The sequence below is a fragment of the Staurois parvus genome, unplaced genomic scaffold, assembly GCF_062004578.1.
Source record: "Staurois parvus isolate SC_StPar_1 unplaced genomic scaffold, SC_StPar_1.0 ptg000136l, whole genome shotgun sequence".
Lineage (NCBI taxonomy): Eukaryota > Metazoa > Chordata > Amphibia > Anura > Ranidae > Staurois > Staurois parvus.
In genome coordinates, this window is record NW_028317932.1 from 5687659 (window position 1) to 5701040 (window position 13382).

The 13382-nt window shown below is 40.8% G+C and overlaps 1 protein-coding gene across 1 annotated transcript in view; it reads right to left on the reverse strand.

The window, feature by feature from the left end:
- DLEC1 (DLEC1 cilia and flagella associated protein) overlaps positions 1-13382 on the reverse strand; it is an 88964-nt gene that overhangs the window by 23728 nt on the left and 51854 nt on the right. The window contains exons 29-31 of the mRNA XM_089673147.1: positions 6244-6314; positions 3631-3854; positions 2049-2213 (exon numbers count right to left, since the gene is read on the reverse strand). Coding sequence (XP_089529273.1) covers positions 2049-2213; positions 3631-3854; positions 6244-6314 — 460 coding nt within the window. The remainder of the gene's footprint in view (positions 1-2048; positions 2214-3630; positions 3855-6243; positions 6315-13382) is intronic.

Consider the following 13382-nt stretch of genomic DNA (forward strand, 5'->3'; position numbering starts at 1 on the left):
GGCTTCTTCCTTGTCCGGCTGCTTGGCTCCTCCTCTCTATTGTGTGTGAGCCCAGGCCTGCAGATCCGGCGACCACCATCTGCCAATCATTGGCCAAGAGGAGGAGCTTGCAGAGGGAGGGGCGGGCCCTCCTAGACCACTCACTGATCCCGGGGATGTAGCCGAATAAAAGAGGAGAGGGAATGGCTTATTTTACTCAGCGGAGTGAATGCTATGATGTGCCAGGGCAGGTGTTCATTTGGTAGAGGGTCTTTCACATGTTTAGAATAATTAATGGTGCAAATGCTGGTTAAACGTACCTATGTGTGTGTAATTGTGTGTATATGACTTGCTTTTAGTTACTGCATCCAGCATTGCATTACAAATAGCTATGCCGCAGGTCTGGCCTGCTTGAGAGAGGCCAGGTGACTTCATCTAGTTTTCTTAGTATGTCAATGTACTAGGTTTATCTTGGCCATTATGATGCAATGAGAATTGCTTCTTTTACTCTGCTTTGTTGAGCAGGCTAGTTCAAATGCACACTGTATGAAAGGCATTGATGAGCCTGAACTGAGACAAAGCATCTGATGCATCTGAGGATCCTTGGTCCTGGCCACAAACAGAGGTAGCTTGTTGATAAATCTGGAGGTCAGCATATCCCCCATCTCTGACATATTCGGTTGAAGATGTCAGGGTGAAGGGCCCATTCCCCTTATTCCAGGCAGTGACAGCAGAGGTAATCAGCCTTCCAGGTGTCCACTCCTGGAATATCGACAGCAGAGATCATTAAATGGTGAGCCTTTGCCCATGAGATGATCTGGCTTTCCTCCTTCAAAGCTGCATGACTTCTTGTTCCCCCTTTGTGGTTATTGTAGGCCACAGCCATGGCATTGGCTGAATACACCCTGATGGGGTGTCCTTGCAGAATGGGACTTCAGTGCTGCAGAGCCATATTTATTGTTCCAGGAGCTCCAGGATGTTGATAGGAAGCTTGGCTTCCACTGATGAACATATTCTTTGAATCGTGAGGGACTGGAACACTCCTTCCTGGCCTGAAAGACCAGCATTTGTTGTTTCCACTTTCTAAACTTCCCCGTTGTCAAAGCTGGGCTGGAGATCTACCACCTCCTTGCTTGGCTAGACAGGAGCATGGGTAGGTCAAGAGAAGGAGCAACCTTGTTTCAGTAAGATGTTGTGCTGGAGAGGCCTCAAATGATATTTGGCAAATGGAGAAGGAGGCTACCAAAAGGCCTATAGGGAGAATCTCACTGAGGGATTTGTCTTTAACTTCAACTCCTAGGCATAAGCTCTAAGAGAAAGCATTTTCTTCTTTGGAAGGAAAACCTTTCCTTGGGATGTGTCCAGGATCAGACCAAAGTTTTCCAGGTAAAGAAACGGCTGGAGAAGAGGCTTTTGGTCACCCAACGGAAATCCTGGAGCATCTGAATTTTTCTGTGGATGTTTGTATCAGGAAGAGGAGTCCTTCAGGAGAAGCTCATCTAGATAACCTGTAACCTGGATGCCTTTAGTTCTTAGAAGGAAAAAAAAGGTGGTAGGACCTTTGTGAAAACTCTGGGAGCAGAGGATATTCCAAGTGCAACTGACTGGAGGTGATTGTTTCCTACTGCAAAGTACAGAACGTGCTGATAAGATGGATAAATGGGAATATGCGGATAGGTATCTTGGATGGCTACGGATTCCAAGTATTCTCATTGACAATAACTAATCTTGTGGATGCCATGCAACATTTTAGAATTTGAAGGTAATTGTTGAGAGATTTTAAGTCCAGAATAGGATGAATACTCCTGCTAAGCATTGGTACCGGTTCTTTGAACCAGCCGTGTGGAATTACTGGCACAACCACTTCCTGGGACAAGAGATTGTCCTTGGGCAGATTAATAATAATGTTAATACAGGAGGTGGGAGAGAACACAACAAATAGTATTAGGAAACACAAACATAGACCAACACCTGCGTGATGAGTTTAACACATGGTACTGTGTCTGCCAATGTACTCAGAGAATAATAGGATTCTATGGTAAATTTACGCAAGTAAACTTCTGGCTTACTGTCTGCCTTGGAGTGATGCAATATGGGTAATCAGAGGCCACTCCTTCATGAGGTCTCAGAATGACAGAAATTAATTTATCATCTGGAGAGAATGCTCTTTCTTGGCCATCGTGAATGTCACTCACTTCTTCAGCCCCATTGATCTGTTCCATGCCATTTGCTTGCTGAAGGAAGAAGATTTACACTATAATCCACATCTAAACAAATCATACATTTCTAATAGTAATTGGAAGTAATAATTATTAATAATATGTGTCTTTTTCTGAAGATGAAAGGACTGCATTCATGGAAAACCGATTTATTTTACCAAACACATGGCATGCTCTCATTGTGGGTTAGTAACACTATGCTACCGTGCTGTATATGTACTAATCTACACTATTTCATCTTTTACAAGTGATGCAAAAGAAAGGTCCCAATGAACCCTGGCAGCATAGATTTTTTTGGCTGAATTTGAACCTACTCTGTCAGGAAATGATAAAGAGGGGCGGGAATGGCCACATACAGGCCCAGATTTTGTTTAATTCTAGCATGTGTATGTCTATTAAAACCCATACATGTTATTCCGTCATAGAACAGGTTGTTGTGTTCCTAAATTTGCATTGTGGGTAGGTTATGTTGTCCATGCAGATGAAAATATTCTTATAATATCATTATTATTAGTATTAGTAGTAATAAATAGCTCATAGAATACAAAAATGCCAGCATGTTGCTTGAATCACACAACAGAATCTTCTGTTTCTCAGGATTTCTCATGATCATTACTGGTAATGAAGTTATGGTTTTGCCCACACGTGACAAACATTACAAGGAAGTCTCAATCTCATGTTAATTATCATGTATTTTATATTCTATAGTTAGAGTGAACCTTCACCTGAACCTGAAAGTTCCTATTATAATCTTCCACCCCCTTAGTCTAATAAAAAATGGCATTTTTGGAGGGAAGTGAATACCCTTTTTGGTGAGACCCACTCCAATTCCTTATTCCCTCCCCAAACAAGGATGAAGTCACCTTGGCCTGAAACACCCAGCCCATCCTCCTTCACCTGCCTGCAGCCTACTGGGATACATTCACACATCCCAGGAGGCTACTGGACTGGTCCAACAGCAGACCACCATCTCTTGCATGCACTGAGTCATCAGAAAATGGCTTCTGGCTCCCCAAATCAAGATGATGGCTCAAAAGAATCGAGGCTCTGAAAAAGCATGGAAAATAATGAAATAGACAATAGTTGGGAGTTTTTTCTGATGTATTTCCCAAAATATATAAAATGCTATGGTTTGGTTGACCAGAATCCACTGGTAACTGTAACAATAATTTTGAGTAGAATGATCTTGTTGTTCATGTATTTTGCAAAAACGACTTCAGTGTTCTGTAGAGATATAATCTTCATCCGGTAGATGGCAGTGTTTTTCAACGTTTGTAGCTGCATCTATGCTAAAACTCTGTCTTTTCTCTATAAAATAGTTCTTGTTTCTTGTCTGTAGAGAAGCAACAGATACACACATGTAGGCTGTGCACTGTCTATTCTATAGGGCTATATACAGAATTTCTAACAGATCTTTTACTTTAATACTTACACTGGGGCTTCTTTGAGAAACTGATAACGATGACTCAGATGTACTGGGGATTTTATCCCAGTCCTGAGATGAGCTGCCACTTTCTGGAATATCCAGACTGGAATCCACAATATCATTTCCATCTATGTCCTTCAGAGGGAAAGGGTCTCCATACAACAGCACAAGGTCTACAAGTTTGGAGCTATCCTCTTCTCGATTGTATGTCTCCCAATCTAGGCGGATATCTGAAAGTTATAAAGTGACAGAAGTCATTTCTACACACTGATTATCAATAAATAATTACTTCGAAAGTTCAAAGGCCTATGGTAAGATTTACATGGATGACTGAATAACTAAGTTTAAAACTTAATGTATGGACTATAACAGCCACCTAGAATATTTGGTATCTGAAAATGGAGATCTATTGTCTTCGACTTCATTTTTTTATTTGTTTATTTAGAATAGCACAAGTACATTCAGAGGCAAACATTTGAATGTTTCAGGTGCAGCTGAGGAATAATGGTACATTATTGGGGTGTAGGCTACAGATGGGAAGGTCTGGAAAAAAACAGATAAACTGGGGAAAAAAAACTGTTTTTGTTTTTTCCAAAGCCGTTTTTTGTTTTTTTGGCGGAATAATGTACTTGTGGAGTGTGGATAAACATTATATATCTAAGACATGGTATTCAAACTACCGTATTTTTCACTCCATAAGACGCACTTTTTTCCCAAAAAATGGGGAAAAATGTCTGTGCGTCTCATGGAGCAAATATGGAGCGGTCGGCTCGGTATTCCCCCCGTTGCCGCTGCTGTGTTAGAATACTGGGCCGGCCAGTCAGCTCTTCTGTGCAGCAGAACCTGCTCCTCGGTCCTACCTCTTCCTTCGGTCCAGCGGTGTCCTCAACACCGCTGGTATTACCAGCCGTCTTCTCTCCCCGGTGCCAGCATCTTCAGTGTGGGCACCCGACTGTGACAGCTTGCGGCTTTACAGCCGGGTGCCCACTGCACATGCGCAAGAAGTGCTGTGCTTTGTGAATGACCCTGTAGTCTTCTGGGACCTGTCACGTGTCTCAAAAGACTACGGGAAGGGAGGGAGGGCATCCTCTGCTTTCGATCGCATAGGCAATCACAGCGGAAGTGGGAGTGGGTACCTGTCAAATTCAGGTACCCATTCCCCAAAGGTCTGCAGGTCTGGTCTGGTCATCTCCTGTACTATGTCCGCAGTCTCCGGTCATCTCCTGTACTATGTCCGCAGTATCTGGTCATCTCCTGTAATATCGCCGCAGTCTCTGGTCGTCTCCTGTAATATGTCCGCAGTCTCTGGTCATCTCTTGTAGCACATCTGCAGTTTCTGGTCATCTCCTGTAACATGTCTGCAGTCTCTGGTTATCTCCTGTAGTACATCCACAGTCTCTGGTCATTTCCTGTACTATGTCTGCAGTTCATTGGTTCAGAATATTTTTTTTCTTGTTTTCCTTCTCTAAAAACTAGGTGCGTCTTATGGTCAGGTGCGTCTTATGGAGCGAAAAGTATGGTATATAACATTAAGACCTTAATAAAAGATTTCTGAGACCTTATGTAAAGTCTTCAATTATTTCAAGTTCTATCAGCTGAATATCAGAAAATCCTGGAATACAGTTCAAGTAATACTGCACTTCTCACTTCAGTTCTCAACAGGGGTGGACTGACAACTCATGGGGCCCCTTGGCAATAGGGGATCATGGGGCCCCTGTGTCCTCACCCACACTCAAAAAAGCCTCTGAAAGGTACCAGGGCATCTCATGGGGCCCCCTACTGACCCTGGGCCCTCGGGCAGTGCCCGAGTGATCGAATGGTCAGTCAGCTCCTGGTTCTCAAACAAGAGATATATGCATTTCTACCACCAGGGGGCACTGCAGCAGAAAAGCTACAGTTTAGGTTGCTTGGGAGCTCCATCTTGTACTTTCTACAGTTGGGTGATTGTTGGGATACAGAAAATGATAGTTTCTGTCCTCTTTGGCTGTAATTGACAGGCAAGAGGGTAAATTTGTCTGAAAAATTAGTTTATCAACTGACCTTTTTAAAGGGTAGAAAAGCTTGTTTCAGTCCATGCAAACCTTAGGTTTGTAGAAGTCCATGAGAATAATGACAAATATGAAGAGGAAGAAGAAACAGAAATTGATAGCAGTAGTTCAGAAAATGAAATGAGATTTCATGTATATGTTGTGTTTCTTGTTTCCTTTTCTCAATGTATTATTTTTTTAAAGCACCACTCAAAATTTAAACCTCACGATGGAGCCTAAATATTGAGGTGGAACTTACACCCCTAATTTTCATATCCTACTGGCACAAATAATGCCAGCTACCTACCTTTTTATTTGTTATGGATGCTAAAGGGCAAGTCTGATTTTTTTATGTTGATGGGTTCTTGCTTTTTTTTGTTGCTTTTGAGGGAAAGAGGATTGTCACCTGTTCTCATGTATAGTTGAATTTTTTTAAAATATACAGTTCATTTGTAAGAAAAAATTCAAATTTAAAAAGCATAATACTTTTACATACACTGTATTTCACATTCCCAGTGTAAAAAAAATTACTTTTGATTTGTAAATACTCCACACTCATTCACAGGGAATGAAAAGATGCTGAAATGCTCACCAAAAGGACTCGGATTGTTAATACGCAAACAGCGAGAAATGGTGTCTCCACCAGACACATGTGTACCAAACCTTAAAAAGATAAACAAAATATTTCCTATTTCAGTTATTTATTTGGTGCTGTCAATTTACGCAGTGCTTTACATATATATTGAACAATACCAATTACTCTGCGCTATATACGGTGAAATAGATATGATACTACAGCAGCCAGCACAGTATTGCAGGTGTCAATACATAAACAAAATAAAATATAAACGTGCAGCGCTATAAAAAATTAATATCCATAAAAAGCATAATAGTACAAAATCACAAACACATCTATAATGTCCATATGTGCCAAAAAAAACCCAAAAATATATTCGTTGATACTAAGTGCAAAACAAAGTCCAAATAAAATTATAAAAAGTTATATATAAAAACTTTTTTTAATAAAAAAATTATAATGTTTTTACTTCAAACTAATTCTCCATGTGATTTCAAAAAAACCATATGAAATATAAAAAACTTCTTTGCGAATCCACCATCACCAACACCTCAAAATTACTGCCGCTTACCAGACATATATGACCACACCATTACGTGACGGTCAAAAACGCATGTGTGGATATATGGATTTCCAATTCAAATGTTGAACTTCATTAGTGCTGAATTGAGGAAATGCAATGTATTTCATGCACTGAATGCAATTGCACATCAATAAGCTACTTCTACTGGATTTCCCATTCGAAATACAGGCTTCAAAAAGGATGTTCCAAACTTATGGCCAAATTCAAACCTAAAAAATCGCATTGCCCTCAAAAAGGACAAAATCATCCAAAAAACAAAAAAGAATTTGTGGTGCAGTATAACAGACAAGATGTATTGATCCACAACGTGGTATTATATGTACATCAAAGTGTGCTTAAAATAGCATGTCACCATATAGCCAAATGGTAAAAGTTTCAAACCAACAAGATGGCCGCCACGCTCCTGTGCGTGCTGACGTCACACATACTGACTCTTCTCAACGCGTTTCATCATCAATGATGTCTTCAGGCTTCAGTAAAAACATAATTTTTTTATTAAAAAAATTTTTTATATATAATTTTTTATAATTTTGTTTGGACTTTGTTTTGCACTTAATATCAACGAATATATTTTAGGGGTTTTTTTGGGCATATATGGACATTATAATTGTTTTTGTGATTTTGTACTATTATGCTTTTTATGGATACTAGTTTTTTATAGCGCTGCACGATTATATTTTACTTTACACATATATATTGTGCATTCACATCAGTCTCTAACCCTCAAGGGGCGTACAATCTAAGGTCCTTCACTCACATTCATACATACACATACTAGGGCCAATTTAGAGAGGATCCAATTAACCTACCAGAATGTCTTTGGACTAAAATATTTCTCATATATTATTCATCCATGTATAATTTTTCAAATCATTAAGATCTTGCCTACCATTAAGATGAGTATTCTAGTATCATGTATCAGAAATCAGCCTAATTTACTGAAGTGTAACGTGAGATCATATGCATCTGTGTGTACCCCTAGCATGCCACCACATGCAGAGCAATTTCATATTTCAATGTTTTTATTAAAAGAACAACATATAGAGCTACAAGATTAACAAGTAGGAAAAATAAAAAAATTTCCATGTGCGAAAATAAATGACACAGGCATGATATAAAGGAATGAATGAATCGGACTGAACCGTTAGGTACATGATCAGCTAGTCCCTCTGGTGCAGTCTACAGGCCAAGGAAACAAAACCTCAACAATAAACGGGAATCAAGTACAAAGTGCATCATGAAAAACAAAGAATGATAAGCATAATCACCCTGTATTCAGACACCAGCACATAATATAGCAAAAGTAAATTGTCAGAATCAAAAATTGTAAATAAAAATAAAGAAGAAAGAAGGAAAAAAAAGGGAGTAAAGTAGAGGAGGGTCAGCCAAAAACCTGTTAAGTAACGGAGAGGTAGCGAATCCATGAATCCCAAGTACTGTTGAACTTTAAGGCAGTATTAGCCATTATCCAATTAAGTTTATGTTTGACATAATCAAGTGGTATCACCGATCACTTCCAACTTTTAGCTATCATAATTCTAGCAGCCAGGAGAATGTAAAGAATCAGTTTGACCGATTTCTTGGCGATACCTGTGGGTAACTTCTGAAAAGGGGCGACCTCCGGGGACCAATGAATATTCACTCTTGTCACTGAATAAATAAAATGAAATATACAAATCCAAAATCTAATTACCACAGGACATTGCCACCAAATATGGCACATAGTTCCCTCCTGCCCACAGCACCGGAAACGGGAAGGTGACGTGGTAGGATACATTTTTGCAAAGCGTGTAGGGACCAGGTACCAGCGCAGGAGCATTTTATAATTAGTTTCACTAAGTGAAGTATTAATAGAAATTTTGGACAAAGTGTAAGTCGTATCTTGCCAATCAGTTAGTTCTAAGGAGATATGTAAGTCCCTTTCCCACTGTATCATATAAGGAAGCTTGGTTGTTGGATCAATAAGGGAAGTATATATAGTTGATATACCATACCATAAACTCGACATGAGAGTTCAAAACAGGTGAGTGTTAAGGATTCCGTTAATAGTTTGTTTGGATTGGATAATGGACACAATTTGATTATATCGAAAGATTTAACTAGGGGGTAGTTGGTGCTTATCTCGAAAACACTGTGAAGAATGTAGGCGATTCCCATCTAAATAGTCCCCGATACGTAGAAAGCCCTTATTGATCCACCACTGAAATAAAGACGGCACAAGCCCAGGTATAAATTCAGGATAACAAAAACAGGAGCTAAGGGGGTATGGAGGGTAGATAAGGATTTACGGATGTGCAGCCCGTCCCATACTGTTAAAGAATAAGATGATGTAGGGCATAAAATGGGAAGACGCAGTCGACTGGAAAGCCACATAAGAGAGCCAATAGCGTAAGGATGACAAGAAAGGACTTCAATACTAACCCATTGGGGTTTAGGACCCTTGGCTGTAGTGCAGGACAGCTGCATTATCTGGGCCACATGGAAATAGGCCAAAACGTTGGGGAGTCCCAAACTGGCATGTTTTTTCTGGGAATACAATGTTGAATTGGTAAGTCGGTGGCGCTTATTACTCCACACAAATCGAAAGACTTCATTTTGATAGATTTGATTCTACCAAACCAAGATAGGAGGAAATCTGCCCATCTACTCAGGTCTTCCTTGGCACGATATAATGTCGCAATAGAATGTGTAAGATGGACTCCTAGGTAAGGGAGGGGGTGGGCAGCCCTTACCATTGAAAATAAAAATGGTCCCGAAGGTTCTGTACCTCCGAAAGGGCAAAGAGATGTTGAGAGCAGTTGTTTTAGAAGAATTTAGAGTGAGTCCCAAAGCTAGAGAGAATTGACGAAGCAGAGTCAACAAACTGGGCAAAGATGTTCGGGGATTGGAGACATACATAAGCACATCATCAGCAAACAGGGCACATTTTGTGTTCTTGTCGGCCACATTGAATACACGTAATGCCAGGGTGAGAACGAATAGCAATAGCAAGGGGTTCTATTGCCAGCACGAAAAATAAGGGAGAATGTGGACATACCTACTACTACCTGTCTACTACCACATCTGATAAGAAGAGGAGCCGATTTATACCCACGGATAGAAACCTGAGCCGAGGGATTACAATATAGAGCTCATAGTAGAGAAATAAAAATGGAGCCAAACCCAAAGGCACTCAACGTACGAAATATGTAGTCCCAAGTCAAACTATCGAACGCCTTGTGAAGATCCAGAGATAGCAGCAAGATTTCCAGTGGTAGGGAGTTATCCCAGTTAGATTTCATTGCAGATATCAATGCTAAGGTTCGATGGATTTGATCAAATGTTTGTCGTCACCGAATAAACCCTGATTGGTCATCATGAAAGTAGTTTGCCAGAAACGTATTGAGGCATAAGGCCAAAACTTAAGTAAGGATCTTTAAGTCGCAATTTATCGGGGAAATAGGGCGGTAATTAAGAACAGCCGTGGTATTCTTATTAGGCTTGGGAATAATACTAATATACGTTCTATTCTCATCGTGTGGCACTAAACCCCCATCCCGTAGATGGCTGAAGTAAAGAGCCATATGTGGAACCAATAAGTATGAAAAGGTTTTATAATAATTATGGGGAAGACCATCAGGTCCTGGTGATTTATGAAGAGCTAAAGTTTTGACAGCTTGCTGTATCTCCTCACTAGTGATAGGTTGATCCATGAGGTCTCTATGAGCCTCCTGGAGAGATGGGAGAGTCAAAGATGTCAAAAACTGATCAATAAACAGGGAGGCATTTTCTCGGAGTTTGACGATAAAGGTCAGTATAAAAGGAATTAAATTCATGAAGAATTTTGCAAGGGTCTTGGGACACATGACCAGTCGATAATCTAATTTTAGGGAGAGCTATACGAGAATGCTGGGGAGATAGTTTACATGCCAGCAGTCTATCCCTCCAAGTGAAAAATTAGTGGTTAGCCCAATATAACTGTTTATCTGCCGAAGTAGTGAGGCATAAATTAAGTTCCATGTGGGCTTGGTCAAGTTTAGCCAACAAGTCAGAGTTGGGAATTTTGTTTTATGTTGGGCAGCAAGAACACTATATGCTTCGGATTTAGCCTAAATCAATTCATCCAAAGCCTTTTTAAGTTGGGAAGATAATTGAATAAGAAAGCCCCTAACTGAAGTCTTATGGGCTGCCCAATTTATAGCAGGATTCGTGTCCTCTGCTTTACTTGTTTCAAAATAGAATTTCAGATGAGTAGAAATATCGAGGTAATAGGATTCTCAAGAGAGATTCATTAAGGCACCAATGAGGGTTAGCCATCCTAGTCATCAAGGTAGAAAGTGTTAATAGGACAGGATCGTGATCAGACCAAGAAGCAGAAACAATCTTAGCAGTGAGCAATTTAGGTTGCAGCCTTGAGAGGAGAAACACCTGATCAATGCAGGAATAACAATTATGAGCTGTGGAGAAATCAGAACAATCTCGAGAAGTTGGATTAGCCTCCCTCCAAGCGTTGACCAAATCATAGCCAAAGAATAACTGAGAAAACTTGCCGCTCTGCCTGGAAGGGGACCTAAGCATAGCAACACGAGACTTGTCCAATATCTTGTCTAATGCTAAATTAAAATTTTAAGCCATTATAACATCACCCTCAAACTCTGAAGCCAAAGAGCAGAGTGGGGATCGGAAGAAACCCACCTGATTAGTATTTGGTGCGCAATAGATCAGAAAGGTGACCAAATTTTCTCCCAGATGCCCCTTCCCCAAAAGATAGCGTCCCTCCCGATCCTTAATTACGTTAGTTTCAATGAAAGATAAGCGCCGGGATAGGCAAAGCGCAACCACCCTCTTCCTTTCCAAAGCATTAGAAAAATAGCAAACCGGATAATCTTTATGCACATATCGTGGGAGGAAAAAAGGGGGATAGTGTGTCTCCTGGAGGGCCACAACGTCAGCTCCTAAAGAACGGTAATGGCAGAAGGCTTTAGTACGTTTAGAAGGAGAGCCAAACACCTGGACATTATGGGAAAGCAATTGAATGATACCTCTATCAGACTGCTGTGAGGACATAGTTGGCAACAAAATTCCGATGGACATGAAAGCTCACCAGCCTTCGCGAAGCAGCAGGAATCCTAGATATCCGATAGAGAACATGGCTAACCAAGACACATGGGGTAAGTATCACCCAGTCCCAGAGGAAATATTACAATATACATCATAAAGCAACATGGAAAAAAACAAAATAAACCAAATAGTCCAGGGCTATGGCCCCAGAAGGGAAGGGGTCTTCCCAAAGACCAACCTCCGGGGAGAGTCCTCCGATCTGAGAGGGCACATAGACACCTCCCGACAGGCAGTAGAACATAAACAGCAACCGACATCTCGCAAAAAAAATGCAGGAAACAGCAACAACACAGAAATCTCAATTAAACAATTGCGAGTGAATTATTAGTTTGAAACAAAACATACTCTTGGGGAGGAAAAAAAGGTTGGGGGGGTGGAGGAGGAAACATAAGCAACAAAAACAGAGGAAGGGGGGAAGGGAGAAACGCACAGGCAAGAAACCAAATAAACTGACAAAGGTAGCTAATGTTCCAATAGGGAACCACACAGAAGATACCATGTAGGACATTCAGGGCACATCAATGGAAAATTCTCAAGTAGCTCGACGAGATGGTCTAATCGTCTTTGATGGGGAGGAGGACCAGAGTGGCTAAAACGGAACGTTGAACCTGGATTGGGTATGTGATGAAGGACTATGGGAAATGAAGCCCAGCTGGAGTAAGATCTTTTCTCCTTCATGAAATGTAGAAAAAGCATAGGGTTTACCATTGTAGGTAAATTGAAGCCAAAATGTATAAGCTCAACGACAGTGAATGTCCCGCTGCACCAAGGAGGAAAGTAACAGTTTGAAGGATCTTCTCTTCTGGATGATAGTTTGAGAGAGATCTGCAAATATTTGAATTTTGTAGCCAGCAAGTTCCATGTCTGAGTTTTCTCTACTGTATTTCATGACCGCTTCTTTAATCCAGACGAAGTGTGGTTTGACGGTGACATCTCTGGGAGGACCCTCTAGTTTAGGAGAAATCAGGGATCTGTGGATGCGGTCAATGTCTAAATGGATGTCATCAATCTCAGGCACTGCAGATCGCATAAGCAAATAAGTAAGGGTAGTAAGATCTTTCACCGATTCCGGAAATTGTAACGTCGGGCCCGGTTTTCCAGGTCATCTATTTTAGTGTAGGCTTCTTCCAGTTGGTCCTGAAACTCAGTAATCATGTTAGAATTTTGAGATACATTATGGATAGTGGGTCTACTTTAGATTCAATACTATCCAGACGCTGGCCTAATTCTTGGAGATCCTGCTTTAAATCCAGTGCTAGCTTAGTAGTAGCCAGTTCCCACTGTAACAGATCAGCAAAGCAGGCAATAAGGACTGTGTCTCCCGAATACTGCATCGGGATAGGCGGAGTTGCTGGGGATCCAGCGGGGCTATCCAGATCAGGGTCTGTGCCACTATTTTGGCTGAGGAAAATATCAGCCATCTCCTTATCCAAGGCAGAGGAAGTGTGAGAATCATGGCCTAAGGAGCAGG